The following is a 27,021-nucleotide window of genomic DNA, read 5'->3' as shown; positions in this document are numbered from 1 at the left end:
GACTATTTTACGTGGCAATCAGTAGAAATTGTGTCATGGTACGACAAATTTCTTTTTTACTATTGACATGTTGACTTTAATCGTCTTCAAGAAGATATTAGAAAATACTGCATAGTAGAAAATGGTCAAACATGAAATAATTAAACTAAAATTATTCGAGTTAGAGAAAAAACCAGTTTTTTATTTTCACATATGTTTGAGATAAAACTCCAAGCTTTCAGAAACGGCCAAGTTTGATTTTTTTCGTTTGCCCCTTTTTGAGATATTCTATTCCAAAAAAGACTAAAAAAACACAGGAAAAACGTTAGAACTCGTTATACGTATGAGTTTTCAACATACAATGTTCTACAAAAATATGTCTTTTGATAAGATAACCAACTTTGTAAAACATTATGATGCAATAAAACCATTGCATTTGAAGTAATCAGCGAAAAAATGATTTTTGAGAGGTCTTTTTATAAAACACTCTGTAAGTTAGAAACGCCTAAAAATACGCCTACTATGTCTTTGGCAAAGTTACTTATATAATCTTTAGCTACAACTTTGTTGAAAAAATTATCGTTCTATCTCTTTCTTATAAAAAGTTATTATCGATTATGTGTTTACAAGCCAAACTGGAACTTAGTCGTTGATTTCGCATTAATTGTCTTTTAGAGTTGTACAACTTTGCTGAACATTGTGGGGAGCTATTTTGAGCCACAAAAAACTTTCCACTTAATTTTCGCTGCTGGACCACTGTGCATTGGTCTTTCTTATTTATTTCAACGACGTCAACTTAATGCTCAAAAATCCTCGGCTTGTGTTCGCCGACGACCTGAAACTGTTTTCGAAAGTTAACTATTCATCGGACACTCTCGCACTCCAGGAGCAACTGTTGATATTCGCTGGATGGTGCAAACACAATCGCTTGGTACTAAACCCCGAGCTGAATCCTATAATATTCGATTACCGATTATCAAGCGTACCCTTACGCCGTGTAGATTGCGTCAAGGATCTTGGGGTACTGCTGGACTCTAAATTGACTTTCAACCACCATGTTTCATTCATTGTCGACAAGGCCTGCAGAAACCTGGGATTCATTATGCGTATCACCCAAAACTTCATTGATATTTATTGTTTGAAATCGCTCTTCTGTGCGTTGGTTCGCTCCAACCTCGAGTATTACGCACCCGTATGGAGCCCGTATTACCAAAACGGTGTCAGTCGAATAGAGTCGTTGCAACGGAGCTTCATCTGCTTTGCTCTCCGTAGGTTACCATGGAATGATCCGTTCCGGCTACCAAGCTACAAACAGCGCAGCAGATTAATCAACTTGGACACTCTGCAAACTCGTCGGGACGTTACTAGAGCCGTCTTCGTGCCACATGTTCTGACATCCCGGATTGACTGGCCTTGGATTCTGGGAAGACTCGACATCTTAATTCGGCCTCACCTAACGCGGAACAATTCCTTCTTACATAAACCGCACTGGCGAACTAATTACAGTACTTTCGGTACTATAACCGGCTTACAACGGAACTTCAACCGTTTTGTGTCCTGCTTCGACTTTGACGTCAGCCGCAACGTGCTGAAAAAACCGATTTAGAACTCTTGCTATTAGTTTTTAAGTAGTCAGTAGGATAGAAAAACCTGTTGACTTTTAATTAATAAACAAATAAACTTCTAGTTCGTTGCCGTCAACGGTTACCGGTCGTGGGAGGCGCGCGTTTGTTTCCTTTGAGTCTCTTCCTTTCAAGTATTTGATCTTCGGCGCATTTCGACGTGCCTGTAGTTTCGATGCCCGCTCGTCGGATCACCCCCTCAGCTTGAGCGACGTTGAAGCATGTGGTATAAACCGTCACCTTGTCTCAACCCTCCGGCCGAGATGCGCACGAAATACGTCACGACTCGATCCAATGTTGCTCTGATCAGTCGCGCCACTTTATCCGAAAAACCGTGTTCGTGCATTATCTGCCATAGCTGGTCTCGATCGACTGTATCGTATACTGCTTGGAAATCAATAAAGATGTGATGCGTGGACACGTTGTACTCCCGACATTCCTACAAGATCTGTCGGATCTCCGGAACTCTCCGAATATTCTGAAAAAACTAGAAAAGTTTTTTCGTCGAATGCAACTGATTGCAGCTAAAAATGTTATCGCTGTTTGAATTTTCCCTATCCCAATCAATTTTGTTTATGGCATATGACAGTCAGTATTTTTGTAGTGAAAACCAAAACACTATTGGCTAGACCGTACTGAAAGGTAATTAATTCCCTACATTTGTGACGCGAATCGTGCCACCGCCCCCGATGCGATTCAACCGCGGCACATGTGGTGTGTGGCTGTTTTCCTTTCAGCCGTGGAAATGTGTACTTCGTGTTCCGCGAAGGTCAAACGAAAACGATACACAGGAAATGAAAAACAGTACTACTATAAGGAACGATCTGCCGGCGTAGGCGGTGCTCGGTGGCGGGAAAATGGCATGATTTTCTGCATAATCTGTTCGGACGAATCGATGGAACAAGAACGCCCGGTTCCTGCTAGTACGCTAGGTACGCACGTGTAGAATTTTGCGCATTAGCCATTTCTCCCAAAGCGGTTTGGGTTGCCGATGAAATGATTTGTACTTTGTTGATAATCATGACAGCAGTGACATGACGGACACGTGATACGATGCAATCATAAAAAAACTGGTAATTGCTAGTTTCATGCTTTGCTGAAAAACTATTTTCAGCGAATGTTTGCAGGCATTATGAATGCCCAAGATTTGGGGACTCGAACAAAAAAATTTACGACGCGGCACAAAACAAATAAATAAATTTATTGGCGCAAGCTGGTTGTCGGTTGTCGGATTTTACGAAGGCCAGTAACCACCAATGTGATATATACAGGTGTGGCAATGTTGGTTAAGTGGTGTTAGTGCAATGAAGAAATTTCATCATGGTGTGGGTGGAATCGTAAATCGACCAATCACGATGAAGCGTGACGTCAAACTCCAAAAACAAACCCCATTGTTCGACGACGGTTTGTTTTTGTAGTTTGACGTCGTTTTCTGATTTTTCGCTACTAATACCATCAAATGTCTTCATCTGCCACACCTTTTTAAACCTCATTGAGTAACCACCACCAGTCAAGTCAGTTGATCAATCAATCAGTCAATGCTGTGTATAACTGTGGACACTATGTATATGTAAGTCATCAGTAGTAGGTACTGTAATTGACAGAATACAAACTACACTATTTTTAGTGTTGTTTACAATAAAGTATTCATTAGCTAGATGCGACATAAATGGTTTGTGTCGACATAATTATCTATTAGTAAGCATTGGGCAATTCAGTTACAAAACAAAACACCCATCGGCGCAATAGAACGTTTTCTGCTGATGACAAGTTTTACATCAGAGAAAGTTCGTTACTGCGAGAACTGCTGCATCTCCAATCCAGTTAAACCAAACGGGTTTCAAATACATACATCATCAGTAAGTTGGAGAACCTTTTAAACCAAACCACACATGAATCACACGTAACAGTACCAGTGTGCAAAAAAGCTTAAATTGGGCCAACTAAAAAAATGTGCCTCACCGCTGTCTCACATGGCAGCTAGTTTTGTAACGCTCATAAACGACTCGAACGAATTGAATTCTCTAATTTCTAAGGTCGTAAAATACTCCAGATAGATCTGCCGTAGAACCGACGTCGTTCCAGACATCAACATTCCAGGATTCAAACAAACCAGTTGCTCTCTATAGTAAATAGATCAAATTAATTCGCACAACTATCATTCCTTCGAGCTCGCCACAGTTTACCAACCTTGTCCACCCGGTGCACGCGCAATCATCGATCGATTCGGCACACCAGCTAGACACCTGGGGCCATTTTCGGACGGTAGACGTAGACGTTCAACGTGGATGACATCATTGAGCAGTGAACGGCAGTGCCAAATTTGACTGCAATGTTTTGTTTTGCATTCGTTCGTTGTGTAATCGATAGGTTCCGGCTGTGTCTATGCATGATTCGACCCAAAGGCTTATAATGAATTGGCAGAAGACTGAATCTGCATTAGAAATTAAAAGCTTCTAAATTTAATTTTTTATTTTGGTTCTAACTAAACATGCGAAATCAAAACGCGAAAGATTTTTTTTTCAATTTTCAAGTACATAAACATCGAAGTAAAACAAAGACACACCATCCCAGCAGGCTACGGAGTAGATCTCTATTTAGAAGAGGAATGTCAGTCATCTGGAGCTGGACAACAAACTTGTGGTGCCGCACCGTTGCTGCACTGCAAAACGGCAAGCGCTGTGGTTGAATCCGTTCGTGTTGAAGATAAATTTGTTAAGTGTTCGACAAAGAGCTCACACTAAGCCACTTCATGTGTGTATGGTACATGCGAACGTCCGCTTGCGCTTGAGATGTAATCTGACTAAATTAAACCAGCACGGCACGTGCGTCTACACGGTGGCAAATACAGGTCAATTTTGTTTACTAAGTCCACTTACAAACCGGAACCGGAGATGGTAAATATGCTTTATTATTTTAATTTCTTTGTTAAAAACCGTGGTACGATGACCTTAGCGGCCGCCGTTACGGGTCAATTACTTTGTATTGCTGACACCACCCAATCCGTATCGGGAAAAGCATCCGCACGCAGATACATATTCAATTAAAAAATCATTTCATTAAAAACAAACCATACTATTAGAGGCTCATTTTCGCTTTATTCGCCCGAGCTCGAATCGAAGCGCTCACTGTCAGCCGATGATCTGGGTCAATTCAATTTGGTTCGCCATAGATGTCGCGTCACAGCGCGCACCAGAGGCGCAAAACATTGTTTGATTGTGTTTGATTGCACTACCTATAAATGTTAGAACCATAGAAACATTGGAATTTGGCCACGTCCCTTGACCTTTCATAACCAATTTCATATAATGTGACCGATAGTGTACCGATCAATAGGCTGGACACCGTTGCTTGCAATGTGAATCGTTTTACTCAGTAACGTGCCGGACAAGGCCGGAGGGCGTTGAATGATAAAAATTCCGGAAAAAAGGAAGTTCATACACGGGTTTTCCAGAAGTTTTTATTCAATTAAATTTGAACCAATGCCTAGGGATAGAAATTTATTTTTTTCGGATTCTTGGAATGGTTGTTTTTGTCGGACAACGCCATACGTTCAACACGACACAAGAGATTGCTAACTGTTTTCTTGGAAACGTTCAGAGCCGGCATCCGCTCTTTGAATACATAATTAATTAAATTAAAGTAATAAAGAAAACTGAAAAATGATTTTATTCGTCTATTGGTGAAAGGAACCTTTATTACGCCATCATATGTTTTAATTTGTGTTTTGTTGGTTATAGTCGCACATAAAACAGTTTTCAGCCTGGTCTAGCTTTAAACCTTTGAAAAATATTATAGAAACGTCCTACAGATGGGGGGTATTCAAGTTTACCCTAACATAAATATTCGATATCCTAAATTATTCTTTACGAGTTTAGTGATCCATCTGTAGTCTATCTACCCTGCACATTATCAATCATAACTAGCGAAAAAAAAACTGGTTTCTCCCGTACTGACTGACCGACGCGTTAGGGCAGCTGAGTCTGTTATCGCATCGGTCGGTTATGTTAACATTTTTATGTGTATACGCGCGGTTCGGTTACGTATATAGTCTACTCGCCGCTTGCTCATTGACTTGCTTGCTTTTCTAGGACCTGCTGCTGCAAGGAATTTTTGTTCCAGCGATTTTCACAAAGGCAAAAGCAAAACGAGAGCGTAGGTACATGTCTGACTGATTGATAACGGGTGGCGGTAGCAGATCGCAATGTTGATTTTGTGGTATTTTTTTTTGTTACACAAATCAGTGATCGTTAGATTAGCTACTGGTGTTTTACTCAGCAAGGAAAATCTATTGTTTCATGCTAAAAAGCGTTACTTCTGAAAATGTATGAAAATTCCTTACTTTTAGAATACACGCATATCCATTGTTATTTGCATTTTTTATGTTTTTCTGTACTGAAGGTTTGTAACAAGAAAAAAAATTACGACAGATACGCATTTTACCTACGATTTGCATTTCGCCATCGTCGTTGTGCCATTATACCACATCGTTGTTGTAATGGCACCCCGTTAGATCTTGCGAAAAGCTAATTGGGCCATAATGAGACTCGATGAAGTGTAAAATCCACTTGTTGAGACACTCCCTTTTGTATACTTTCGAATTAATGGTCTCATCCGTCAGAAAACGCTGATTTTCTTGCCACAAGAACAGATCGCTTGTCAAATCATGAATATTTTGCGAACTGATCCGCTTACCTCGCTGCTTCCCGTTTAAAAGGCTTGTTCCGCTGCTCTACGGTTGATTACCATGATATCGACGTCAACCGCAAAACCAAGAAGCATGTGATATTTCGTGATAATAGTCTCGTTCCATGTTTGCTCTTCGTATTGCAGCTTTCAAGGTAATGTAGCTGAGGTCTCACCCACTGTTCTGACGCATAATTTTGACCCTTTCAGCGTCGCACGAATCTTCGTAACTAGTTTTGTTAGAAAACCAAGTTCTTGCGTTATCTGCCATAGGCCATTTCGTTTCACTGAATCGTACGCCGCCTTAAAGTCCACAAACAAATTATGAGTCTGCCAGTTGTACTCCCGGAACTTGTCTAGTAACTGACTGGAGCGATCCTTACGAAAACCAGCTTTGTACTCGCCGACGAAAGACTCCGCTAGCGGTCTCAGTCTGAAGAACCATATACGGGAAAGCACCTTGTAGGCAGAAATGAGCTCAGGATTTGACCTGCAATATAATGTTCCGCAACTAACTCGGTCCACGGCTGTCCGTCTCCAATTTCTCGACTGTCCCACACTTTCCAGGTCATGCTCCACTTGGTCTAACCATCGAGCACGCTGCGCACCTCTGCGTCTGGTCAAGGTGAAAACCATTTTTGTGGGGTTGTCCGGCATTCTCACAACATGTACCCTTCCAGCTTTAGCAACTTTATCTGCTGCAGTTGTTATACGACGCCGTCAGCGACCCAAGGTATACAAATAAACCATGGTTGACAAAAAAAATCTGACAGCTTAGCCTTAAGCGGACATAAACGACTAAAAGTTTTTCAGAAATGTTTATTTTTTTTTATTTCAGATTATGATTTTACAATCTTTTCTGTTTATTTTGATACTAAGTTTGTAATGATCCGACCACTGGAAGTGTCCGAAAAACGATTATACGGAATACAACGCCGCTCCTGTAAAAATACGATTTTCAAACTTTATGTACCTTTTTCTCAGAAACTACGCAACGTATTGAAAGAAACTTAGATTGCCTCCGTAGATTGCGTAGATTGCCTCCACCGTCGCAAAGTTCCTGGCTATGATATCGAAGTCATCTGCAAAACCTAGAAGTTGGTAAAAATCGTGCCTCTCGTTTCGATGTCCGCTCGTCGGACCACCCTCTCAAGAGCGATGTTGAACAGCATGCAGGATAAACCGTCACCTTGTCTCAACCCTCGCCGCGTCTCGAAGGGACTCGAGAGTGTCCCAGAGATGCGTACGAAACACATCACTCGATCCAATGTAGCTCTGATCAGTCGCGTCAGTTTGTCCGGAAAACCGTATTCGTGCATTATCTGCCATAGCTTGTCTCGATCGACTGTATCGTATGCTGCTTTGAAATCTATAAAGATGTGATCCGTGGGCACGTTTTACTCCCGACATTTCTGCAAGATCTGTCGTAAAGTAAAAATTTGGTATGTAGTTGCGCGAGCCCCCATGAAACCCGCCTGATAATTGCCTACGAAACCTTGTGCTATCGGTGACAACCGGCGTAACAGGATCTGGCGGCGTTTACCAGCGTAATACCACGATAGTTGCAGCAGTCTAACCGATCGCCCTTTTTGTAGATGGGACAAACCACTCGTTCCATCCATTCCTCCGGTAGCTTTTCCTCCTCCCAAATCCTCGAAATAACCAAGTGAGAGCCTTTGCTCACCGTTTATGTTCATAAAACTCTGCCGGTAGGCGGTCCTTCCCAGCGGTTTTATTGGCCTTCAGCAGCCCGATTTCTTGTTTGACTTCTTGGAGATCTGGTGCTAGGAAATTACTATTTTCCACGGGCGCTCCTAGGTTAATTTCCGGTCCGCCTCCTTCTGCGACTTCGCCATTGAGGTGTTCATCGAAGAATTGCTTCCATCTGTCGACCACCTCGCGCTCGTTTGTAATTAGATTCCCTCCCTCGTCCCTACACATGGTAGGATTCGGTGTGTAACCCTTCCGAGTTTGGTTCACCTTCTCATAAAACTTGAGCGTGTCATTAGCTCGGAATAGTTGTTCTAATTCCTCACGATCTCTGTCCTCCTTTTGGCGCGTTTTCCTCCTTAGGATCGTGGTCAACTGGTTCCTAGCTCGTCAGTATTTGGCCAGGTTCTCTCTAGTGGCAATACTTAGATAATTTTTCCAAGCAGTTTTTTCCCCTCCACCGATTGTTGTCATTCCCCATCAAACCAATCATTTTGTGTACTCCGCGGCTCAATACCTCTTCGATGACCGAGCGTATTCTTCCCCAACCGTCTTCGAGGTTTGAAGCACCTAACTCCTCGGGAGAAGGAAGTGCCTCATGCAGTATTCGCGCGTAGTTCTCGGCAGCTTGCGGGTTATCTAGCTGCCTGTTGTTCAGCCGAGGAGGGCGGCTTTGACGTGTCCGGTATCCGGTGGACAGCTTTGAGCGCACATGTACTGCTACTAGGTAATGGCCAGAATCAATATCCGCGCCCCGTTGGTAGCGTACGTTCGTGATGTTAGAGAAAAATCGTCCCTCTATGTGAACGTGGTCAATTTGATTCATTGTATGTTGGTCAGGTGATCTCCAGGTGGCTTTGTGGATATCAATGACTGGGCCTTTCCGCCACAGATCTTCCATACCTTCTCTCCTTTGCGACAGATTTTTTGCAGAGCTACGATGCCGAGTTTGCGGAGTTCAAGCTGTTCAATCAGCATCCGCTCGCAACCTGCGAAATTTAGCGATCTGCAGTTCCAAGTACCGAGTCTTCATTCGTCGTCCTTGTTCCGTCGCCTAGGTCGATGCCGAATATTCCGCTCCGAATTTACTTGAATGTTGTTAGTTGTAATTTAATTTAGGTGTGTAGCCGTTCTGGGGCAACACTACCGAGTCTCGCGATGGGGCTGCCATCTTATAGTGCCGAGACTCACTATACCTCCTTCCCGGTTAGCATACGACCTTAGTTTCCACCGGGGTTGGTTACCCGATCTCCGCTAAGGTTGCTCGTATTCCGCCTGGTACCACGAGGAGGTCAGGATCGGAGTTGCGTGACGGAGGTGCATGAATCAAGAGCAATAGACACTGCTTGGGAAGAATTTCAACCTACATTCGGCGAAAGTCGGTCAGCTACGGTGAACCGGACATGTCATAAGGGAAACGGTCCTATTCTACAACCCCACTGGCACCCAGAACAGAGCCCAACGTGCGAAATGGCTCGACCAGGTCCAAAGCGACAATTTTTTTTATTTTTAACTGAAAAAGAAAACTGCGGCTTCTGAGACACCTTGGAAACGACACGTAACGCAACATCGAGTTGAATGCAGCGTAAAATAGTATGAACTGTCCCAGCTTAGAATACTGACGACGGCGACAAGGATCGTACAACCAGTCCCGTAAACTTTTGTGTGCTTAAACCGCTGGCTGTGAAATTTCAAACTTGAAAGTGTAGAACAAATTTTCTTCTGGACGGAACTCTCGCCCGTCGATACGCCTATGCCTATACGATCTTTCCGGCTATGAAAGCCATAGTTAAACGTATTACGTAGGAAAGCACAGTAACAAAATTGTAAATAGTACTGTGCAGCATTTCTCCGTAAAACGAAAGATCTATCGCCTTTCGTATATGATATGACAACACATTTCTTGCCTAGGAGGCGCGTCATGCAATGCTGCGGGACATCGAGCTGCAGACTGCAGGAAATTCAAATCGATGTCGATTGATGACCGCTGGAAATTTGTAAAAGGTGCAGGATTGTACCAGACCTGCTTGAATAATCACGGGAAGTGGCCGTGCAGGTCATGGAAAGGATGTGATATAGAAGGATGCCAACAAAAGCACCACTCGCTTCTACACTCACGGGCCACAGTACCGCACGCAGTCAACGTTTTCACCAGCAACCACCCAAACAGAGAAATCCCTCCCGATGTTCCGAATACTTCCAGTCGTTCTGTACGAAGGTGATCGGTCGCACATCATTTTCGCCTTTATCGATGAAGGATCTTCGCTAACACTGCTAGAAGAAAAAGTCGCAAAGCAACTTGCTATTGCTGGACCGAAAGAACCGTTGACGTTAAAGTGGACAGGCAACGTATCGCGCAAGGAGTCAAACTCACAACGAGTACAACTGGAGATTGCCGGGAAGGGCAGCACGACGAGACGTAAACTTCTTCAAGCACGCACCGTCAACTGCCTCGTTTTACCGACGCAATCGCTAAGATACCACGATTTAGCTCAACGATATCCTCATCTAAAATGTCTCCCTCTGGAAGATTATGATCTACTCCAACCGCAATTGCTCATCGGGCTAGACAATCTTCACTTTGGGTTCCATCACTGGTGCGAGAAGGGCAGCCAGGAGAACCGGTTGCAGCTAAATGTCGCCTTGACAATTTACGGTTGTGCACCACACTATTCGTCACCGGATGCAATCTCCAATTTTCATGTTGCTGTGGCCTCGAATCCCGACTCGGAACTGAATGAACAGTTGCGGGATTATTTCACACTGGAACGCACGGGAATCAGCTCCGCCAGCGAAGTCTTGGAGTCTGAGGACGACAAACGAGCGAGATAGTTGTTAGAAGAAACAACCAGAAGAGTGAAAACCGGTTTTGAAACAGGCCTTTTGTGGAGAGCGGATGAACCAGAATTCCCCAATAGTTATATGAAGGCACTGCGCCGTCTGAAGTCGTTGGAAAGAAGATTAGAGGAGGAGCCGTTGCTAAAAGAAAAAGTTCGCAAACAGATTGCCGAGTACGAGCGTAAAGGAAACGCACACAAGGCCACTACTGAAGAACTGGATTCATCGGATCCAAAACGGGTGTGGCATTTACCGCTGGGAGTCGTAACGAACCCGAAAAAGCCGCAAAAGGTACGACTGATCTAGGATGCGGCAGCTAAGGTCGGGGGAGTTTCATTCAACTCGAAATTATTGAACCGCTATCACCGCCTCCTACCGTATTGAGCCGTTTTCGTCAGTTTCCTATCGCCGTGTGTGGAGATATACGGGAAATGTTCCACCAAATCAAAATCCGGGAACAAGATCGCCAGTCCCAACGTTTTTTGTATCGCTCAAGTCCCTCCGAAAAGCCACAGGTCTAGATAATGGACGTCGCAACGTTTGGTTCTACTTGTTCGCCAGCGTCCGCCCAGTACGTAAAGAACCTGAATGGTTCGGAGTTTGCGGACCGGTTCCCTCGCGCTGCAGCAGCCGTCAAGGAAAACCATTATGTAGACGACTACTTGGATAGTTTTCAAACCACTGACGAAGCGATAACAGTCGTAAATCAGGTTAAAAGCATTCATTCGTACGGAGGTTTCGAAATAAGAAACTTCCTTTCCAACTATACAGAAGTTTTACAAGGAATCGGGGAATCCTTCGTCAAGGAGTCCAAATACTGAAAGAGGCGAATCTTCCGAATCAGTTCTCGGGATGAAGTGGATTCCGAGAGACGATGAATTCGCCTACGCCTGTGCAATGCGCTACGATCTACTTCTGATCCTCCGGAGTGAACATGTACCCACCAAGCGAGAAGTCCTGAAGGTTGTTATGAGCCTATTCGACCCTCTTGGATTCCTTTCGTTCTTCACCATTCACGGAAAAGTTCTCATCTAGCAAATTTGGGTTTCAGGAACCGACTGGGATGACGGTATTAACGACGATCCAACGGTTCGATGGCGGCAGTGGACGGACCTCTTTCCACAGTTGGGTAGTTTTCGCATACCTCGATGCTACTTCAATCATTTTTCGATCGACTATCAACTGCAGCTCCATGTATTTGTTGACGCCAGCGAGGTGGCATACTGCTGCATAGCCTATTTCCGTCTAGAAACCCCTTCGGGATTCGAAGTGTCGCTGGTTGCTGCGAAATCTAAAGTTGCTCCCGTAAAACCCTTAACTGTTCCTAGGCTCGAAACGAAAGACTCGGTTATTGGTTTTCGCCTTGCAGAATCTATTGCCAGCAACCATACCCTGCAAATTCACCAGCGATATTTCTGGAGCGATTCAAGCACCGCTTGGATTCAGTCGGAACATCATCGTTATAACAAATTCGTCGCCTTCCGAATTGGAGAAATTCTTAGTCTGAGTCATCAAACCGAGTGGAGATGGGTGCCGACTAAATTGAACCTTGCGGACGAGGCCACGCAGTGGAAAAAGGGTCCCGATTTTCGTCCAGATAGCGTCTGGATAAGAGGCCCCGCATTTCTGCACGAACAGGAGGCAGGATGGCCTCAACGTCAAACTGTAACTACAGAGGAGGAGCTTTCAAATTATCCTGACGTTGCAACCGCTAAATTTCGCATGAAAATATAACTCAAATCTTATAGACTTTGTTAAGAGGTTTCTAATATTTTCCATGTGAACGGTGCGCTGTAGTGGGTATTCTTTATAAATAAATAGTGTATAGTGATTAGACAGACTAAGACCTTGGTGCTTAATGTATCGTACATAATGCAATCTTAGATGCTAAGGGCACTGCAAAAGTAGAAATTACTAAAAGTTTACTGCAATACGCTAGAATCTCACATTATCGATACATCGAAGCTACCAAAAGTAAAAGACCGAACCGAAATAGACATCCAAGCTCAAAAGAAGTGCTAGCTGCTAGGTGAAATAAGAAGCTAAAGAGGTTGAGGCCAAAACATTCCAACTACTCGCAGCTGCTCAAAGGAAAATATCATTAATCGATGACCAGATGAAGTATTTAACCAAAAGCAGCTAACAATCTAACCCGAACGGACAACGGGACGTGCAGGGTGCAGTGCCTAAACAGTGTTTAAACAGTTCCGTCGTCGCGGTTAGAAAATCGGTATGCAAAATGTGTGCACTTTTGGATTGTTTTATCCAAAAACATTCTAGCAAACTTTTATTCTGTATCGGTCTTGGAAGATGAATAAATAAAAATTTAAGATTCATTCAATCAATAAAAAACTGGGACTAGGACTAATACCAGCGTTTATATTCAACCTGGACAATAATGTGTTCGACTCCCGCATCATCGTGTCAAATTTTTTGCTACCTTGGCTCACTTTTCACGTGTAAACAACAACATCTCGGCTCGGCTCCCCACAGTGTTACTTATAACACACTCACTAAAAAGTACCACGATCTCGATATTTATAAAACGCACGGCATCTAACGACGTCGTCATCACTGCCGACGATGCCGACGCTGCTCCCAAGTAGCGAGCGGAAAATCTATATAAAACCATCGATTTACCACCGGGAAATATCACAGTCAATAGTGAAGGGAGAGCATCAAGAGCCAGGGAGACGATCTATTCGTGCAGAGTCAACAAACTGTGACTGGCCGCCATTGTCACCGTGTGTTGTGATCTCTAGTGTCATTAATTAGCATATTACCGTGCGAGGTTTCCACTGAGTACAAGTGAACCTGTGATACTCCATCAAATTGATTAGCAGTTATCGGATTGGAACGCTTTCCAACGTCAGTTGAATTGAGCCAGTGCGCAAAAAAACTGTGATCAATAATTGAACAATGTGCGACATTCTGTCGGCTCTGTCCTATGGGCGGTATCCACACCATCAGGAGAGGCCAAAGAAAAGAATTAAAATGTACGTATTTGAACTAAAATTCGAGAATAATACGGAAATACGAGCCAAGTTTGTATCACGCGTCCTACACTGTTATCGCGAAGCAAAGAGAGGCGTTCGTGACGCCAGTCTATGCTGTTATCAAGGAAGCCAGTGTTCTGATAAAACATGTAAACTGGAAAATAGACGACTGAGATCTTTAGTTCTTGCTTCTCCGCGGCCAGTTGCAGAGGAAATTGTGTCTGTGTGACGAGTCGAATAGTTTTAAAGCTTTTGATATTTTTCAAACAAAATGATATCCGTCGTCATTAATAGGTAGGGAAAATTGTTTTCAATATATCAAGAGTCCGTGTGTTGTATGAATTGTATGAATACCATACCAGCGGAACGCCCCCACGAATGTTTTATTGAACCTCACAAGCACCCGCCTGTAAAAAACATGCTGTAGGTACTTTTCAATTAACAAATTATGTAAAATCGGTACTGCTCGGTCTTGGTTCAAGTTTGAATGCCTCTAAAATATGGTATGAAGACAAGTTTAGAGAAACCTAAAACACTAGCTCTTTGTTTTGCTTTTCTTTTTTTGCGGCGTAAACCTGCTCGCCAGTTTACGCGAGTGCGTAAAATTATGACACTACCCGTGTGAGTCAGCCAGCACAACGGTTTCAACGCGCTGTGATTGCATTAAGCCACTGTTTTTTCGCAGCTTGGTTTAATCTGCGCTTTCTCTACCGCCTCCTCACCGTTCCCACCAGATGTGTTTTATTCTTTTGAGATTCGTCATATTAATGTTTGATTATTTTTATTTTTTCTTAGAAACATGACAATTCCGTCGAGACCTGCGCCTCCGCCGCCCCAGGCAGTGTCCAACAGTACCAACCGTTACAGTCCGGCCACCAATTGGGATGATACGCCGTTCAGTGCGCAGCAATCCGCCGGTAGTGGCGGAATGAGCACCACCAGACAAGCACCCTTTCTCGTGAATAATGCTCACATGAATCACAAGCCCAAAAAGGCACCGCCGCCAAGGCCACCACCACCGAAAGTTGTCCCAGCACTGAAGAAGCCCGGTCAGCCACAATCCATTAACATTTTGTCCAATCTATTCGGTCAAAAGCGAAATCATACTGCGGGACCAAAGCCGCCGATAGCACAGAAAGGACAAATTCCGGTGAAATTACCGCCTCCGCCGAAGCAACCGCCACCGTTAGGTCATCACGGGCATCACAACTACGGATCGACAGCGTCAACGCCTAGCAGTGGCGTCAGTTCCTCGAATGGGGCAACTGACCTTCAGCTTATCAGCTTTGATTCACCTCCCAGTTCCCCTACCTTCACCCAGAAATCGTGCAGCGATTGTATCAGCGTCGATAGCTTCAGTTCCGATTCGAACTATTCGTCCCCGAACAATGGAAGCATGTCGCAAACTGAGAGCGGCTTCGAGGATGATTTCGTCAGTCAAACCGATAATCAACGGTCAAACAGGACAACTCCGGCTGCGACGAAGGATTTGTGGGATCTTTCTGACCCATTCGGATTACCTCCACCGTCGGCGGTAGCACCCAAGTCGAGCAGCAGCCATAACATCTACGCACCTCTGAGTTCTGCAACGATACGGGCACCTGCCGTCAACAGCAAACTGTACGAGTCCGAGTTCGTCGATCCGCTTTGCAACGGCAAAACCGTTGTACCGAAAGTACAAACCGTCGCGATGCCAACTATCATTAAGACCGGTGGCAGTGCCAGTCAAAAGTCCAGCCCAGCATTAAAACCGAAACCCTTGCTCGCGCCGGTGCACCCGGTGTGGGCCTCGAAGCCACCCGCTCCGTTACCATCCACTTTCCATCAAGCAGCAACTGGCGCTGGTTTTGACGACGGTGAGGAATCATTGGATTCCCTACCGTCACCTCCGATGCCGAACATTCCACCGCCACCGCCACCAGCTTGTGTGGAACCGGCCGCGAGAACCGAGGAACCCTACGGTATTGCGATGTACGATTTCAACGGCGAAACGGACGAGGATCTGAGCTTCAGGGTAAGTGTCATGCGTAAATTTGCGATCTGCTGGTGTGTGCGACCTTGATCTCCGATCAAGCAGCTCTGTTATTGTTTTTTTTTTGCTTTCTGACTACTGATTTATCATTCGTATCGTAAAAGTGAGATTTTGTTGACCCTCTTTTATTTGAACTGATGAGGACACGAAGAAAGCGACAAATATTGCGCAGTTTCTATCATCATGTACCTACCTACTATGAAGAAAAGAGGAAAATACCGGCAGAAGAGTTTCGATTCGTGATCGCGGGGGCGTGGAAAATTTCGCGAGACTTTCTGCCCATTTCTTCACTGTACAGCGGAGTAACGTGGTGCCGCGCGCGCGGTTGGCTTTGAACCTTTGCCAAAAATGATTTCGCTGAGGTTTATTTTTCCCATACAAGAGAAGGAAACGTGTTTTCGCTCGGCCAAAGCAGTAAACAGCTCGTAATGTGTTGCTGGCGGAATGTGTTGTTTGAACAACACAAACCACTCTGTTAGTAGTTCTTTATTTTAGAAATTTTTGTTATGTCGTAAGTTTCACTCGATTACTTTTAACATTTCTCTCCAGTTGCACTGGCTATCGGTTGCAGTCTGCAAGGCTTCTAAATTTTACGCAGAGATATTTCTGTTTGCCAATAATATAAATGCTATGCAATTCAATTAGCAGGGCAAATCTGCACAACTTTTACAAAAGAAAGGACTAGTAAAATAATTTGTCTAAAGAGTGTCTTATTGTCTTATTTATAAGATAAACGAATCAAATCAAAATATGTGATGTGGTCATAGTTCTTATTGTTTTTTTAACAACCTTATTTTGAAACTTTTTCCTGTGTTTCTGGTAGAGCTCGTCTCTATACCGTTACCGTAAAAGTCTTCCCCTTTAGAGGGCGTTCACGAATCAAGCCACTTTTTATTGCTCAATATAAGCATTTCGCTCAGCCAGATCATGTATCATCGAACAGAACAAGTGGTAATCGGACGGCGCAATACCAGGGGGTAGAACTTTCCATTAGTGCTTCCAAGTAGGTTTTAAATTTAACAGGTTTGGCAACGTGAAACCGAGCGTTGTCATGCTGTAGAATCACATTCTCGTGCTCGGCTTGATCGCATTAATTAATATCGATACCGCTCACTAATGGTGGTTTCGTTCGGTTTCAACAGCTCATAGTAAATAACGTCGACCTAGTTAATTCAGCATATTCTTTGGGTTGCTGTAATAAGTCAATTTTTCATCACTCATCACGTTGTGGTTAGGAAACCGGTTCCCTTTTTGCCGCTGGGAATCACTAACAGCCATGAAAAAGTCAGGAATTTCACAAATTATCCGCATAATAAGTTTTCTTTCAAGTTTTTAATCACAATTTTTAGAGCGGCTTTCAGGTTTTTTATCTCGATTTACATTCATTTCAGTTCAGATTTCAGCTCCATTCGTGATTTCTTCGGGATTGTGATTGGAACCCGCCTAAGTCTTCCGCTATACCGGGATTGATTCTTTTCAAGTTTATTTGCTCGTCTTTGTTCATTGTGTAAATTTATGTTTTCGCCTAAAATATGCAACGCTTTCGCCAAAAAGAGAAAGCAGAACACTGGAACACTGCAACATTCAAAAAGGAAATCAAACGGTGAAACATTGAACGTTGGACATAAATTACTTGTTACTTTACGTTTTCGGCGACAATCCACTTATCGAATCCATGCCGAATTCAGGAGCCGTCTCCACATTTCTCGGTCTTGGGCAACCGCTCTCCAGTCGCCCCTAACACCCGCTGCTCTAGCATCCGCATCAACAGTGCTCATCCAACGGATAAGGGGTCTGCCTCGAAATCGTCGGCCTCTGTCGGGTGCTAAATATTGTTTTCGCTGGTCTCTCATCCGGCATTCTTGCTACGTGATCAGCCCATTATAGCCTGTCGTGTTTTAGTCGCTTCACAATATTCGCATCTTTGTATACTTGGTATGATTCATGCGCCTGCGCTACACTCCTTCGTCTAATATGCCGCCAAGAATTGATCGCAGGATCTTACGCTCAGAAACACCAAAAGCTCGTCGGTCGCCCTCTTTTAACGTGCACGCTGCATGGCCTAGAGTACCACCGGGAGCATTAGCGTCTTATAGAGCACGAGCGTACGAAGTTACAGGCTACGGGACCTCAGGTGGCTACGTAATTCATAGAAGGCCCTGTTGGTAGCCGCTGTCCGCCTTTTTGCTTCACAGCTCACATTGTTGTTTCAACAAATGGTAAATTCGTCGATCACCTCAAACCCACCGCAGTTCCATCACCCGAACCAGCCACCATATACTTTTTGGTACGTTTTGGTAGAATTTATGATAAGTCCTATCCTCGCAGCTTCCTCCTTAAGATGCGTGTACGCTTCTTCCACAGGTCTACGGTTAACACCGATGATATCGATGTCCTCCGTGAACCTTTCGGATTGATGATACCGCTTCTCTGCACGCCTGCCTTTCGAATAGCACCTTCCAATGCAATGTTGAACAGCAAATTCGATAGTCCGTCACCTTGCTTCAAACCATCTAACGTCACAACGTCGAGTCCGATATCTCACCCGCTATCCTGACACATGGTTTTGAACCATCAAGGGTAGCACGTATCAGCCTAAAATAAGTTAGGTTGGAACTGAAGTCTATAAGCAAATGGTAAGTCTGCAAGTTAAATTCCCGCAATTTATCGAGCATCTGTCGCAAAGTGAGCATTTGGAGCCGTCGTGCAGCGTCCCCCTCGAAAACCGCACTGCTATTCGCCAACAAATATTTCCTGCAACGGCCTCAGTCTGAGAAACAGGATGCGGGAGAGAATTTTGTATGCAGAATTGAGTAGAGTAATGTCTCGATAATTGCTGCATTCGAGTTGGTGTCCCTCTTTGTAAATAGGCCATAGTTATGAGACCTTCCAACCAGTCCGTAGGTAATTCCTCCTCAGTCCATAACCTGATGGATTGCATAATACAGCCGTTCGCTCCCGATTTTTAAAAGTTCGGCGGGGATGCCATCCTTTGCAGCTGCGTCGCCGTTTTTCAGCTCTCTAGCTGCTTTTTTAACCTCGCCTCGCTGGTGCATCCAGTGCTTGTTCCTATTTCTTTTAACCACATCTTATTCACCTGTAGGAGAAACAGTAGGCGTAGCGCACAACAGAAGTTTATATAAAGGCGACGTTTATTTAAAAATGATTCATTAACCTCCGAAAAGCGGACGAATAAACGTTTTATAAAGAATTTCCCGAAGTATCCTCTACAATTATCAAAAGTGGGATTATCCTCCATACCCATTCGAGTGGCCTATTTACGATCAGCGACGCAGCAAAATTTGCAGCCATTTATTTAAGACAATGTTTATTCGTGAACTGTTAGAATATTAATGATCTATTTTACAGTTAATGTCACTCTTATATATACTAATCCTCTACGCTATGCCTACTATATCTCCTACACACCATTCAACAGTATATCGAAATATTGTTTCGAACGCCTGGCCATCTCTGATCTTTAGGTAATCAGGTTACCCAGGGTAACTTACCCTCCTTGTCGTTGCGCACATAACACGAGTTGGTATGGTCGGTAGATTATGCTGTTAAGAAAGCAACTTCGGCTATCTGGGCATGCAGGTCACTATTTGGCAAAACCTGGGGATTGAAACCTCAACTAGCCTTCTGGTCATATACTACTATTGCACGGCCTAGGATAACCTATGCTGCACTCGTATGGTGGCCAAAGGTGAATGAGGTGACAGCCCAAGCCAAACTAAACAAAGTTCAGCGCCTGGCCTGTCTTACAGTTACCAGTGCCATGCGTACAACACCTACTGCAGCCATGGAGGCAATGCTATGCTTACTGCCTTTGCATCTTCATGTGAAGAAGGAAGCAGAGCTCGGCGCACTACGGTTGCAAAGGAGTAAAACCATACTCGAAGGTGACCAAATCGGTCATCTTCGCATACTTCGGGAATTCAATCTGACACCCTTAGTAACTTCAGTCTCTGACTGCATGGAAGCCAGGCCCAATATGGACGTTCCATATGAGGTGATTGAAACAGATCGCTCAATGTGGAATAATGGAGGGCCAGATCTTCCATCTGGAACTATCTGTTTTTTTACAGATGGTTCAAAAATGGGGGCCTGCACAGGCTCCGGAGTCTACGGACCCGGCATCAGGGAAACTATCTCATTAGGAAAGTGGCCCACCGTTTTTCAAGCAGAAGTATATGCCATATACATCTGTGCGACAATATGCTTGAAACGAAAGTACAGGCATGCGAAAATCGGTATCTTCACGGACAGCCAAGCAGCACTACTGGCTCTCAAGTCCGCCAAATGCGTGTCCAAATTAGTTTGGGAGTGCAGCACAGCATTGAGGGAACTCTCCCGCCAAAACAAAGTTTTATTACTTTGGGTGCCCGGTCACTGCGGAATCGAGGGCAATGAATTTGCTGACAACCTAGCAAGACAAGGACCAGCTCAGCAATTTATTGGTCCTGAACCGTTTCTGGGCACCTCCACATCCGCCGTGAAAGGCGAACTGATGACATGGGAAAAGCTAGAAATAGCATCCCGTTGGAATCAAACACAGGGTTGTAGACAAGCTAAACAGTTTATCTACCCAAACCCTGCAGTAGCTAAAAAACTACTCCATTTAACTCGTAGTGAACTACGCACGATCACGGGACTCCTAACAGGACACAGCCCCGCTCTTTATCATTTAAAGAATATCGGCAAGGTATCATCTGACACCTGCCGCTTTTGTAACTCTGAACCTGAAAGTTCAGCGCATCTGCTCTGCTATTGCGGAGCTCTTGCATTATCAAGGCACAACTTCTTAGGAAGTTTCCTTCTTACTCCATATCAGGTATGGAGCCTAAATCCCAAAACGGTCATTGGCTTTATAAACCATGTAGTACCGAATTGGGGCACAGGATTACAACTATTCCGCTCAACTCCATCAATGGGTATGAGCGATCCGTAAACTGTGTACAGCAATCGGGGCCTGCCACAAAAGACGATCATTAAGACTGTCGCAGTGGCCTTTTAACCCAATGCCCTTCTGGCATACAAAAAAAAAAATGGTCCGGTTCCTGATTCCATTGATCGTGATCCCAGTGCTGGCGTTTCTTACGATCTTTTAAAGTCTCTTTTCGGCAGTTCTAGCATCTCGATATGTCTCTCTGCTCTGGCGTGTCACAGTTGCAGCCAATATGTGACTTCTGGCTCGATTCTTCTTATCAGTCACTTATTGCCACTCTGGAAGTGGCTGCAGCAGTAGTACCCAACACTTCTCGCGCTGTACTACTGATTTGCTAGCGTCTAAAGGCTCGTAATTTTGTATTAATTTGCAAACTACGGGACTTCAGCTGACTACGTAATTCATAGAAACCCCGATTTACGGCTGCAATTCGTCGTTTTACTTCGAAGCTTACACCGTTGTCACATATATCACGAGCGTACACGTTTAAAACACCCACAGGCCTCTTCCACTGCTTTACGGTTAGTTCCGATGATGTCGACGTCATCCGCAAAACCAAGAAGCATGTGAGATTTCGTGATGATAGTCCCATTGCTCTTCGTATTGCATCTTTGAAGGCAATGTCCATCCAACGTCACAAAAGCGTCTGAAATTTCGACGGCAATTCTGACGCATGATTTTAAACTCTTCCCTCGTCGCACGAATCAGCGTAATTAGTTTTGTTGGAAAACCCGTGTTCTACCAGAACTTGCCACAGCTCTTTTCGTTTGACTGAATCGTACGCCGTCTTAAAATCCACACCAAACAGATGATGAGTTTGCAAGTTGTAGGTACTCCCGGAGCATGTCTAGGAACTGACGCAGGGTAAACATCTGATCCATCGTGGAGCGATCCTCACGCAAACCATCTTGGTACTGGCCGACGAAGGACTTCGCTAACGGTCTCAGTCTACAGAATACGGATACGGGAAAGCACCTTATAGCCGAAATTGAGCAATGTAATGCCTCGATAGTTTTTGCGTTCGAGTCGATGTCATTTTTTCAAAATAGGGCAAATGAGCGATCAACCAAGCACTCCTCCGGCATTTGTTCTTTTTCCCATATCCTGACCATGATCCGGTGGATTGCTTCTTAACCTCCTCCTGTGTCAAAGGCTTGATCATCACTCACAATTTTTATCCTCTTCCTGTCGAACCTTCGTGTTTACCTCTCCACTCAACAGCATCTGAAAGTTGCTGTCCGGCAGAACAAAGGGATCACAGATCTCCACCGCTGACGGTTACCCGCCATGGCTTTTACCTGTCGCCAGGACAGGTTCTCGTCTACAGCCCGGATGTCGTTGGCTAAGCTCCGTCGCCATGAGCCTCTGGGTCTGCCTCTTCTACGCTGTCCTTGTGGATTCCAGTCGAGTGCTTCTCTGCAAACCTCATTCGCTCCTTTCCTCAAGGTGTGTCCGATCCACTTCCACCTACGCTCACGAATTTCTGTCGCTATCGGCCGTTGATGACACCGACGATGGAGTTCCTCATTGGATATCCAGTTATCAGGCCACCAGGCACGAATGATGTATCGTAGGCACCGGTAATTGAATACCTGCAGTTTTTGCGTTGTTTCCACTGAGACGCACCACGTTTCGCAGGCATACAGCAGTACGGATTTAACGTTTGAATTAAAGATTCGGGTTTTCGTACGTAGAGTGATCTGGTTTGAGCGCCAAATGTTTCGCAGACCTGCACAGGCACCCCTGGCCTTCCTGATCCGTGTGGCTATATCAGTCTTGGTACCACCATCGGGCGTTTGAAAGGCGTCTACCTGCTCAACTCCCGCTACTGTGAAGTTGGTGGAATTGTCAGTGTTCACTACCACGGACTTAGTTTTCGCTACACTGACTGTGAGACCTGCTGCCTGGGAGCTCTCGGAGAGGCCATCTAACTTGCTCTGCATATCGTTTCGGCGTTGTGCGAGCAAGACAATGTCGTCGGCTAGGTCGAGGTCATTTAGCTGCTCCATCGTTAGAGGATTCCAAGGCAATCCTCGATTTGAACTACTGTCAATTGCTCCAACTAATATCTCATCCATAACGATGAGAAACAGAAGCGGTGATAAAATACAGCCCTGTCTCACGCCTGCAGTAACCTTTACGGGGTCGGACAAGACGCCGTCGGGCAAAACCTTGCACGAGAACGCCTCGTACTGAGCCTCGATGAGATGGACTAGCTTATCTGGAACTCCTCTACGCCTAAGTGCGCCCCAGATGTTTTCGTGGTTGAGTCGGTCGAACGCCTTTTCGAAGTCAACGAACACCAGCAGAAGAGAGTCCTGGAATTCTTTGATCTGCTCCAATATAATGCGGAGCGTTGTGATATGGAATCCAGCTTGCTGCCGCCGGAGAGTAGTGTCGATCTTTTCCTGGATCCGGTTGAGGATTACCTTACAGAGTACTTTGAGAGTAATACAGAGCAACGTGATGCCACGCCAGTTACCGCATCCAGTTAGGTCTCCTCTCTTAAGGACTTTGACCAATATGCCCTGCATCCAGTCCACCGGAAAAGTTGCGGTTTCCCATATATTGCTGAAAAGCTGATGCATCATCTGGGCTGACAACGATTGGTCAGCTTTGAGCATTTCGGCTGAAATACAATCTATCCTTGAATTTTATACTCTTGATGGCTGTTACAATTTCATCCAGCGATGGCGCCTCCAAGTTGACGCGATTAATTCGACGTACTGTAGGCGTCATACGCTGCTGGTTTTGTTGATCTCTGACATTTGAAACTCGGAAGAGTTGTTCAAAATGTTCAGTCCACCGCTTAAGCTGTTCTGTACGGTCAGTCAGTAGCTGACCAGCTCAGTCCTTTAGCGGCATCTTTGTATTCATCCTGGCACCACTAAGGCGGCGAGAAATATCGTACAACAAACGGAAACGGATATCCCCATTGGCGGCGGCGGTTTCTCCTTGTTCGGCTAGGGAGTTAGTCCAGACTCTCTTGTCCCGCCTACAAGCACGTTTAACATCCCTCTCCAGTTCGGCGTATCGTTGACGGGCAGCCGATTTGGTCCGCGCTTGCTCAATGCCGGCTTTCGCCTCTCTCCGCTCATTGATCTTCCTGCAAGTTTCATCCGAAATCCATTCCCTCCGCCAGCTGCGCGCTTTGCCGAGGGTTTTATCACTGGTCGTGATGAAGGCGTTCTTGATGCCGGTCCATTGCTCTTCGACGGTTTCACCAGGTGGCAGCTCCGAGGCTCAAGATTCAAGTTGTTCGACAAAGGCCCTTTTCACCTCAGGATTTTCCAATCTGCGGATGTCGTTGCGGCACCCAACTTACTCCTCCCGTCGTTGGACACGTGCGACGCGCAGTCGTATCTCAGGGATAACAAGATGATTATCGGATGCAATATCAGCGCTGCGTTTGTTGCGTATATCAAGAAGGCTCCTTCGCCATTTCCGGCTGATGCAGATGTGGTCGATTTGGTTTTCTGTTCCGCCGTCGCGGGAAACCCACTTGACTTTATGCACTGGTCTATGGGGGAAGAGCGATCCACCAATGATCATGTTGTTATTACCACAGAATTCTGTAAACAGCTCCCCGTTTTCGCTCATCTCTCCTAGGCCATGGCGTCCCATGACGCGTTCAAAGTCCGCATTGATCTTCGCGTTGAAGTCGCCCATGTGGATTGGGATGTCCCCCTTCGGGATTTTCTCAACCACGCTGTTCAGCTGGCTGTAAAAACTCTTTCTCCTGCAGGTCGGCAGCATCTGTTGGTGCATAGGTTTCTAACCCGTGTTCTGAATCTGGCAGCGATTATTCGCTCATTTATCGGTTCCCACTTCATCAGGGCCGCATGTGCCCCTGGGCTCAGTAGGAATCCAACTCCTCTTTCTCGAGTAGCATTTTCATCTCGTATGTCAGAGTAGAGCAAGACTTGCCCGGATGATGTCCTGTGTTCGTCAGTATCCGGCCAGCAGACCTCGCTCAGCCCCAAGATTTCAAGCTTCAGGCGGCTAGCTTCCCTTGCAAGTTGAGCCATCAGTTTGCCCTGCTGGGCAAGGGTCAGTATATTCCATGTTCCGATTCGTGTCCGTGTTTTCATGCTAAAGGTCGTTGCCAATAATTCAGAGAGATTTCTTCTTTCATTTTCGGCAACTTTTTTGTGTTCCGGTACTGTTAATCTAAGGTCCTTATCCCGCTGATGGGGCTGCCATCTTAGTGTGGGCGGGAGCCACTGTGCCCCCTTTTCTGTTAGCATACGACAACCGAAGTTGCCTACCGCAGCCGGCACGTGGAGGTAGTAATAGGAGTTAATGAACAGAGGTTATGGAATGCACATGTTCACCCTTTGCCAGAACTCGTCCTAGCAGTGATGTAAAAATGATCATTGATTTTATCATTTTGTCCTTAATTTGCTCTCAATTCTCTCACACATTTACGGTCAGCTGCGGGCCTCCACCGGACAACTCGTTGCTTTTGCTTTCAGACACACTACGAAAACGACCCCATGTTCTGCCTCTCTATCGCCACTGTACTTGAAAGAATATGCCTACTGCACAGAGTTCCCTTTATCCGAAATTTGGCCTCCGAACTTCTTGAATAGTTCCTGGTTCTTTGGCGTACCCTATACAGCAGAACACTTGAACTTGAAGAATAATGCCAAATTTCGTACGTCTGTGGTCAATCAATACGGTTTTCAACTGCTACAGCAATATTTGTTCTCAGTAAACGCTAATACCTCATTGCAACTGCAAGTTGTTTATCGAAGTAGAGAGGTCGTAACCACAGCAACGAATACATTTAGCTTTGAGTCGATGAAAGTGAAATTATCCAACAGTAAGCAGTGGAAATTACAATACAAACTTCTTTCGAACCATTTTTCCTCAGACAAACGAAAAGATCTACCTGCTGAAGCGACTGGACGAGGAGTGGCTGCTCGGACGAAACCGGCGCGGCTGTGAGGGGATGTTTCCGGCCAACTACTTGGAGGTGAGGGTACCGTTGCCCGGGGAGCGACTAGCCGCCGCCAGTCCCAGTGCTAGCGGCCATTGCGGTGATATTAGTTCTAGTGGAACAACCGATAGCTTTAACCATCCACAAGTTCGTGTATTGTACACGTTCAACGCCGAAGCACCGGAGGATCTGACGATTGCGGTAAGGGTGTTCGTTCATCAGCCACAAGCCAATCAAGAGCCGTTAGGGATAGTTAGAATATTTTTGATTTTTCCTTTGCAGGAGAACGAGTATGTGACCGTGATGTACCGAATCAACGTCGAGTGGTTGTACGGTGAACTGTACGGTCAGCGAGGACAATTTCCAGCCAACTTTATCGAGTATGTTCCGCCGAATCTACCTCCGATGCCGAACAGCAGCAGTGGGAACTGACAAAAATAATCCAGAACGATAATATTGTTATAGAAGACTACTTTAATTATACTTGTGGAAGCAAACGACCGCAATTGTGATGAAAAATAATTAAATTATGTGACATCGTGTCGCGGCCAAGTTGGATGGCCTAAAATTTCGAAGACAGTTTTTGATATGGTACGCAGTTTTATCATCATAAATCAATTGATGCAGTTTTTGTATAATTCGTATAATAATAGGGTAACATTAGAAAATACTGAACGCAGGGGGCGCTTTTTATAGGATTTTACACGCAACAGCACTGAAAACTGAAGAAAAAAAAAAAAACAAACAGAAACTCTATGCAAGCCATTTACTGAAGATACAAGCAAGTCCTTTTACTAGTACAGTAAGTTGTATATATTTGGTTATGTCAATTAGATATTTTCTCCACGATACACTTTGTATTAGAACGAGAGCAGGATAGTTGTATCACGCTTCCTAGGTAAACAATTGGTTTTAATAATGATGATTTTTTGATATGATTACTCATTCATTGTATAAACTGTTTTGGCGCTCTATTGGGGGATATCTAGAGAGGGGTTAAAACTTCTGCTTGCGTGATAAATAGGATATAATAATGCTATTGCGCCCGCCCGATACTAACACATTAATATATGTCGAGATCTGAACCGAAGGGTGGCGCTATTCTCCAGAGACATTTGGAAGACGTTATAATTATATTACCTAATCTATTTTGTAAATCATTAAAAGTCTAGCTATAAATTATTCAAAGTATAAGATAACTTTCAGTAAGGTTTTGCGCTAATCTTACTTAATAAAAGTTGTGCATTCTAAACAAACCGTCTTGC

General features: G+C 44.8%; 1 protein-coding gene across 3 annotated transcripts in view; it reads left to right on the top strand.

Moving 5' to 3' along the window:
* LOC128742367 (uncharacterized) overlaps positions 1–27,003 on the top strand; it is a 39,340-nt gene extending 12,337 nt beyond the window's left edge. For 2 of the 3 annotated variants that reach the window (XM_053838706.1, XM_053838704.1), the window contains exons 2-4: positions 14,627–15,845; positions 25,691–25,957; positions 26,039–27,003. In XM_053838706.1, coding sequence (XP_053694681.1) covers positions 14,627–15,845; positions 25,691–25,957; positions 26,039–26,188 — 1,636 coding nt within the window. In that variant the 3' untranslated portion in view covers positions 26,189–27,003. Of the gene's footprint in view, positions 1–13,507; positions 13,832–14,626; positions 15,846–25,690; positions 25,958–26,038 lie in introns of those variants that run through there. The other variant, XM_053838703.1, reaches the window with a different exon arrangement.
* Positions 27,004–27,021: the final 18 nt, after the last annotated feature.

This window comes from Sabethes cyaneus, chromosome 3, assembly GCF_943734655.1.
Source record: "Sabethes cyaneus chromosome 3, idSabCyanKW18_F2, whole genome shotgun sequence".
NCBI classification, from domain to species: Eukaryota; Metazoa; Arthropoda; class Insecta; order Diptera; family Culicidae; genus Sabethes; species Sabethes cyaneus.
This window is presented reverse-complemented; position numbering and strand designations above follow the sequence as displayed.